Source organism: Thamnophis elegans, chromosome 12 (assembly GCF_009769535.1).
Source record: "Thamnophis elegans isolate rThaEle1 chromosome 12, rThaEle1.pri, whole genome shotgun sequence".
NCBI lineage: Eukaryota > Metazoa > Chordata > Lepidosauria > Squamata > Colubridae > Thamnophis > Thamnophis elegans.
This window is the reverse complement of record NC_045552.1, coordinates 54,601,066-54,608,565: the sequence shown is the minus strand read 5'-3', so window position 1 is coordinate 54,608,565 and position 7,500 is coordinate 54,601,066. Positions and strand designations below refer to the sequence as shown.

Sequence of the window (7,500 nt, the reverse complement as noted above, 5' to 3'; positions counted from 1 at the left end):
AAGAAAAAGGGAGAAAGGGATAGAGACAAAAGGAAGGAAAGAGAGAGAGAGAGAAAGAGAGAGAGAGAGAGAGAGAGAAAACACATGGCTGGCAAGCCACTCCCACAAAGGAGGCCACACCCATAGAGTAGGTTCGAAATTTTTTTGAAACCCACCACTGCTTTGATGCCACTGCAGAATGGGCTGGCAGCCCAAGTTCCCTTCCTTTGCCTCTTGTGCCCAACAGGCGTCTGCGGAGACAATCTGGGAAGAGGGAATGTCCGACGAGGCACCTCAGGGGACAGTGGAGAGGATCCGCCAGAGGGAGAGCAGGTAAGGAAAAGGATGGCCCTCTGGGAGAAGAAACTTCTTCACCTGTAAGATGAAGGTTCTCTCTACAGGCACCGGAGGCAAAATCGGTTGCATGGGTGGGGGCAGGGGGTAAGCAAGGCAAAATAACGCTCGGGGTCATTTACGGTCTAGCTGGTTAAGCTAGCATTGGGGTCTCCCCTTTCCAATAGCCTAGAACCGTGATTTATTTATTTATTTATTAGACTTACATACCGCTTCATAGGGCTTTCAGCCCTCTCTAAGCGGTTTACAAATTTTTTTTAGCAAATTGAGTCAGCAACTTGCCCCCACAGTCCGGGTCCTCATTTCACCCACCTCGGAAGGATGGAGGGCTGAGTCGACCTTGAGCCGGTGAGATTTGAACTGCTGAACTGCAGATCGCAGTCAGCTAAAGTGGCCTGCACTACTGCACCCTAACCACTGCGCCACCTCGGCTCTTGATGACGTGATGACGAACTTATTGCCCTGTCAGCTCCAGCGTTCTGGCCAGCTGATTTTCGGCCTTGATTTTCGCCTGTTTTTAGCCCACCTGAGGGAGGAAAACGTCCCAATGGGGAATCCGGAAGTCCATCCCCAAACTTCCGGTTTGCCTGTTGAGCCATTTTTCGCCCTCCCCAAGTTCCTAGAAAGCCTCTGGAGCCTGGGGAGGGCAAAAAAACGGCCAATGTTCACCCTCTGGAGGCTTCCCTGAACCGCGGTTTCTTCGCGGTGGAGACACGGGAAGCATCAGCCTGCCCGCCCTCTGGGCCAGCAGGAGCTTGCTAAGCTTCCAGCTCTGCCTCTCTCTCTCTGCGCCCCTTGCAGGCTGGAGCCAGGCCTTCTGCAGCCGTGTCCCAGCTGCCCAGCTTTCTTTGGGGAGGGCAGGATCTACTCCCCCAGGAATGTCCTCCGAATGCTGCGCTTCCTGGGACTGCAACTGTTCCGGCTGCTGTGGGGGCCCAGGTGAGTTCAAATCAGGTAGGACCAATCACCCTGTGGGATTCTGCATGCAAAGTGGCTCCTGTTGTGTGTGTGTGTGTTTGTGTGTGTGTGTGTGTGTAGCCACATCCTCAAGGTTGACCAGTCTTGCTGGGGCCCTTTCTCCAGCCTCCTCCTGCCAACATTTACGGCTCTGTTCTGCCCAGTGGTGGGTTTCAAATTTTTTTGGAACCTACTCTATGGGTGTGGCCTCCTTTGTGGGAGTGGCTTGCCGGCCATGTGTCTTCTTTCTTTCTTTCTGTCTTTCTTTCTTTCTTTCTTTCTCTCTCTCTCTCTCTCTCTCTCTCTCTCCTTCCTTTTGTCTCTCTGTCCCTTTTTGCTTTCATCTCTCTCTCACTTTTTCCTTCTTTTTTCTTTTTTTATTTCTTCCTTTCTTTCTCTTTCTCTCTCTCTCTGTGTCACTCTGTCTGCCTGCCTGCCTGCCTGCCTGCCTGCCTGCCTGTCTGTCTGTCTGTCTGTCTCTTTCTCTCTCTCTCTCTCTCTGTGTAGCAGTGGTGGGTTTCAAAAAATTTTGGAACCTCTTCTGTAGGTGTGGCCTGCTTTCCGGGTCCACTGGTGGAACCTCTTCTAACCAGTTTGGTAGATTTGACGAACCGGTTCTACCAAATAGGTGCAAACCGGTAGGATCCCACCTCTGGTTCTACCCCTCGCTTGCCAGCTTCTCCAGTTTGAACTATCCCTGCTCTCCCACCCAGCATGCAACAGCGAATGATGGGTCTCCGCCTCCTCCCTTTAGTGCCCGGGTGGTGAACGTGGTCTCAGATGGATCCCAGAAGGAGCCTTGCACCCTGGAGATTAGGGCGATGATGGAGCAGGTAAGGTGGTGGATCACCGAAATGGATCTCCCCTTGGGAAGCCCTGAAAGGTGGTGAGGGGCTTCTTGTCCCCGTTGGCTGGGTTACTTTGTCCTCTTTCTCTCTCTCCTGTTGGAAATGCAGCTGTCCGACCTTTCTCGGCAACTGGGTGCACTGGAAGAGCAAAGTGGGAGTTGGCACCAGAAGGAGCTGTTCCTTTACTCCATGTTGGTGTCTGCCTGGCTCTTTAACATGTGGATGTGGCTCAGGAAGTGACCTGCCCACGGCAGCCACAAGAGGAAAAAGGAAGTGGTGAGCTGTAAGACTTGCAAACCAGCCATGGGGATGAGTTGGGGGGGGGGACGGGGTGGGTTGGGAAGGGACAGGACAATGAGTGTTCCTCAGAGGTGGGTTCCTACCAGTTCGCACCAGTTCGGTAGAACCAGTTTATCAAATCTACCGAACCGGTTAGAAGAGGTTCCACCAGTGGACCCAGAAAGCAGGCCACACCTACAGAAGAGGTTCCAAAAATTTTTGAAACCCACCACTGACACACACACACACACACACACACACACAATCACACAGAGAGAGAAAGAGAAAGAAAGGAAGAAAGAAATAAATAAAAAAAGAAAAAAGAAAGAAAAAGTGAGAGAGAGATGAAAGAAAAAAGGAAAAAGGGACAGAGACAAAAGGAAGGAAAGAGAGAGAGATAGAGAGAAGGAAAGAAAACACATGGCTGGCAAACCACTCCCACCAGGTCACATGGTGTTTGGAAGCTCTTCTGTAGGTGTGGCCTGCTTTCCGGGTCCACTGGTGGAACCTCTTCTAACCGGTTCGGTAGATTTGACGAACCGGTTCTACAGAATAGGTGCGAACTGGTAGGAACCCACCTCTGGGCCAGGGGTTTGCCCAGGGTCTCTTAGCAAAGATGGCTGGTTCCAGCACTGCATAGCTGCCCTCTTGGTTGGCATCCACCTCCTCTGCGGCCGTTTCGGTTGTGCTTCTGGGCATTTGGGATATCAGGAGAAGAGCAGCAGTAGCAACTTCACTAGTAGGGCTGAAGGCCTGGATCTTGTAATGCCGTTTCCTGCTCAACCCCCTCCTGCAACAATCTCCAAGGTAGTAAGGGCAAACTTTTTTTGCCTCTGGTGCCAAAAGCATCCACGTTTGCGCTATTGCTCGGGCTTGCGTGTTCACCCCATAATTTAATGCCCCCCTCACACCGTGCCCCTTGCTCATGCACATATGACCACCACTGTTAGGAATATACTCTAACAGTTGGGTTGGCAATCTATAAACCATGTAACAATGCTATACCTGTTTCTTTACATCATACTGTAAAATGTGATTGGTTGCTGTTTTCCTCAATCGGCCACAAGAGGGAGCCAGAACGCCTGTTAGCTCTCTGTTTCGTTAGATGCTGGGCTGATCTGATCTGAGTGTTTTGGAAGCTGGCTGTTAGAAAGTGCTGTGAGCTATTGTAAGTTTTGCAACTGTTAGCAAACTTTGTGTACCGGACTGATTATATGATTACTGGACTATGTTATTTGGATTATCGCTTAACTGAAAGACGTTGATGACTGACTGTCTTATCTGTGTCTGACTTGGACTGTTTGATGGACTCTGATACGTCTATTTCCACAAAAGTAAAAGCTTATTTAAACTGCAGTGTCTCTGCATGCTGGTTTGTGTGTTCTCCAACACAACTCTCACAACGCTTCGCTGAATGTACTCGCTGTTCCAACGGGGACCTTACCTAACAACCACTACCACCCCACTGCCCCAGAGGCCCTCGGGAGGCCAGAAACGGCCTGTTTTCCAACTTCCGGTTGGCCCGGTAGGTCCGTTTTTTGCCTTCCCCAGGCTCCAGAGGCTTTCTAGGAACCTGGGGAGGGCGAAAAATGGCCCAACCGGAAGTTTGGGGGATGGACTTCCGGATTCCCCATTGGGCCATTTTTCTCCGTCAGGAGGGTGAAAAACAGCTGAAAATCAAGGCCGAAAATCAGCTGGACAGCATGCTGGAGCTGACAGGGGAACACCTTGCGTGCCCTGAGAAATGGCTCCATGTGCCACCTGTGGCATGCACCCCCCCACTGCCCAGCACATGAGCGCACGGCTTTCTTGGAGCCTGGGGTGGGTGAAAACAGCATCCCCCACTCCCCTGGAGGCTGGAAACGGCCCATTTTCCAACATCCAGTGGGCCCAGTAGGTCCATTTTTCGCCCTCCCCAGGCTCCAGAGGCTTTCTAGGAGCCTGGGGGAGGCGAGAAACAGTCCAACACGGAAACCAGAAGTTCGGGAATGGATTTCCGGTTTGTGTGTTGGGCTGTTTTTCGCCCTCCGGAGACTTCAGGGAAGCCTCCTGAGGGTGAAAAACAGCCGGAAACCGAGGTCCAAAATCAGCTGGCAGGGAGCTGACAGGGCAACGCCTCGCGTGCCCTTAGAAATGGGTCCGCATGCCACCTGTGGCACATGTGCCATAGGTTCACCATCACGGAGCTGGGGGGGGGTCTTCTTCACACTTCACACTGTGAGGGGAGGGGGGCGACATCTTGCATTGCTGCCCCTTGGCTTCTCAGCAGTGATGTGTGGTGAGCTTCATGGCCGGTGAGGCAAGCGCGAAAGCCCCGCCAAAGCCCCGGCGCCGCATCTGCCATAGAGCGGGACCGGGACCCATTCTATGGCGGACACGGCGCCAGGACTTTAAAGCCCTGCCGCCGGGGCCTGAGTGGCCATGATTCCCCCCTCCCCAGCCAGCCAGCCCACCCAGCCCATTCGTCTCCCGCCACCGCTGTGTTCAACAGGCCAGGCGTCTTGTGTTTATGGTGGACATAAACACGAGACGCCTGGCCTGTTGGACACAGCAGCGAGAACGTCCCTGCCGCTGCCGCGCTCCGCCGCCTCGCCCCCTGAAAGAAACACACACACACACAAACATGAATTACTCACAATAAAAAATTATAAATTAAATTACAATCATTTTGAATCCCACCCCTCCCTCCGTCCGATCCACATACCTTTTCCAGCTGTGGATTTCAACTCTCCTCTTGTCCGCCCGCCATGATGAAAATGTAAAAAATTAAATAAGAAAGCAACTTACTTAGGCAAGGCATGATTTGCTGCTCCCAGATCAGGAGGCGGGAGAATCACGTGCCTCCTTTGCATAAGGAATTTTTCGCCTTTTAACCCTTGCTTAACTCTGAGCAAGGGTTAAAAGACGCAAAATTCCTTATGCAAAGGAGGCCCATGGTTTTCTCGCCTCCCCCTACAGTTAGCACTAAGCTGACTCAGAGTCACTGTGACTCTGGAGTCTGGCAGCCACTACCTTAGCCTTTTTAATTATTTTGAAAATTCTTTTCTTTTCCTCATGACACTGGTGAGGCCCCACCTCCCCTGACTGCACGTCCCTGCTTCTCAGTGATGCCCCCCTCCAGCCTTGCTGCCAAGAGAGAGCTGATCTCTGCTCTGCAAGTTGAGCAAGTTGCAGCGTGTAATTTTGTGCCATCCCACAGGGGGAGGAAAAAAAAAAAAGCCGCTCTCTGAATGCTTCCGGACGTCGCTTGTGGCATTCTTGCTGGAGAAACCTTTTGGCTGTTGTGCCACCCTTCCCTCTGCCACTCACTCCTCCAGGAAAGCCTCCTTTCTCCAGGGAAGAGATTGTTGTGTCTTTGCTAAGTGTGTTTTGCATCAGAGGTGCACTAGGGAGTTTGTGCCAGGAGCTCTTGGCGTGGCAACTGCTGCCTCCTGAGCTTTGCCTGCATCCATTTTCCTTTCAGATCTCCTGGTTTCTAAGCTTCATCCTGGAAAGTCGTATTCCTCCCAAAGTTCCCCTTCCCAGGACTTCCAACTCAAGTTTCTAATTGGGAAGAAGAATGGTGGTTTTTTTGTTGTTGCAAAAACAGGGCCTTATTTGTGGCTGCTGCCAATGCTTAATGGCACACGTTCTGCATTTGCTCCCTGCTTAGAGGGTGTCAGGTTCAGCCTTGACATTATTATTATTATTATTATTATTATTATTATTATTATTATTATACAATTGTATCACAGCGGCCAGTTGTTTCATCAGATTTGGCATTGGTTACTAGTCGGGCCCCACCCAGGGGCCTAGGACGTCGTAACGTATTTTCGTAATATGCGTGCAGATCCAAGCAGTGCGGCTTTTTGCATTTGACTGATGGTGATTTTGTCAATTATTATTATTATTATTATTTATTTATTTATTTATTTGTCTTGTATGCCGCCCACTCCCGGAGGACTCTGGGTGGTTCACAAAAGACAAGGGAAAGGGGGGAACGAGACAAAAGACAACATATTAAAAACAAAACCAACATTCACAATTTCTGTGGAGGTAGATGCTTCTCAGCTCCCCCCAGCCTGCTGGAACAGCCAGGACTTGGTGGTTTTGCGGAAGGCCGGGAGGGTAGTAAGGGTCCGGATCTCAACAGGGAGCTCGTTCCAGAGGGCTGGAGCTGCAACAGAGAAGGCTCTCCCCCAGGGAGTCGCCAGCCGACATTGGCTGGCAGATGGAATCCGGAGGAGACCCAACCTGTGCGATCTAATCGACATCTGTCTAGTTTGAGGTGGGACCGTTTGCCAGATGTTGGGAAGGCTTATTGTCTGCAACCAGGCCAGAGGTGGGTTCCTACCAGTTCGCACCAGTTCGGTAGAACCGGTTCGTCAAATCTATTGAACCGGTTAGAAGAGGTTCCACCAGTGGACCTGGAAAGCAGGCCACACCTACAGAAGAGGTTCCAAAACTTTTTGAAACCCACCACTGGAGGAGAGAGATACAGAGAGAGAGAGACAGACAGACAGACAGACAGACAGACACAGAGAGAGAATCACATAGAGAGACATGGAGGGAGGGAGGGAGGGAGGGAGGGTTGGAGAGAGAGGCAAAGAGCCACACACACACAGACAGACAGACAGACAGACAGACTCACACAGAGAGAGAGAGAGAAAGAAAGGAAGAAAGGAAAAAAGAAAGAAAAAGTGAGAGAGATGAAAGAAAAAGAAGAGAGAAAAAGGAGGACAGAGAGACAAGAAGGGAGAGGAAGAGAGAGAGAGAGAGAGAGAGAGAGAGAGAGAGAGAGAACACATGGCCGGCAAGCCACTCCCACAAAGGAGGCCACATCCCCAGAGTAGGTTTTTGAAACCTAGGCGCACACAAGTGGGAGAGAGGAAGATGCAACGTTTGCCTGTTTGAATTTGCACCTGAGAGAATTTGATGGGTTGACACCCATTGGCCTTTTCCAAACACGTTTTGACTTTCTTGCCCACAGCAGAAAAGCCCCAGTTCTAAAGAGAGGGTGGGGTGGGGGAGAGGAAGCAGGGAACCTGTTCGCTCGAAGCAATCTGCCTTGGCCCTGGAGGTAACCTTGGCAAACAGCCTAGTC

General features: G+C 51.2%; 2 protein-coding genes across 4 annotated transcripts in view; both read left to right on the top strand.

Moving 5' to 3' along the window:
* Positions 1 to 2,421, top strand: part of LOC116515340 (mitochondrial fission factor-like) — an 8,734-nt gene extending 6,313 nt beyond the window's left edge. For all 3 annotated transcript variants that reach the window (XM_032227318.1, XM_032227317.1, XM_032227319.1), the window contains 4 exons: positions 227 to 312; positions 1,135 to 1,272; positions 2,045 to 2,123; positions 2,247 to 2,421. In XM_032227318.1, coding sequence (XP_032083209.1) covers positions 227 to 312; positions 1,135 to 1,272; positions 2,045 to 2,123; positions 2,247 to 2,378 — 435 coding nt within the window. In that variant the 3' untranslated portion in view covers positions 2,379 to 2,421. The remainder of the gene's footprint in view (positions 1 to 226; positions 313 to 1,134; positions 1,273 to 2,044; positions 2,124 to 2,246) is intronic.
* CNGA2 (cyclic nucleotide gated channel subunit alpha 2) overlaps positions 2,326 to 7,500 on the top strand; it is a 23,828-nt gene continuing 18,653 nt past the window's right edge. The window contains exon 1 of the mRNA XM_032227314.1: positions 2,326 to 2,414. The gene's annotated coding sequence lies outside the window, so the exon portion shown is untranslated. The remainder of the gene's footprint in view (positions 2,415 to 7,500) is intronic.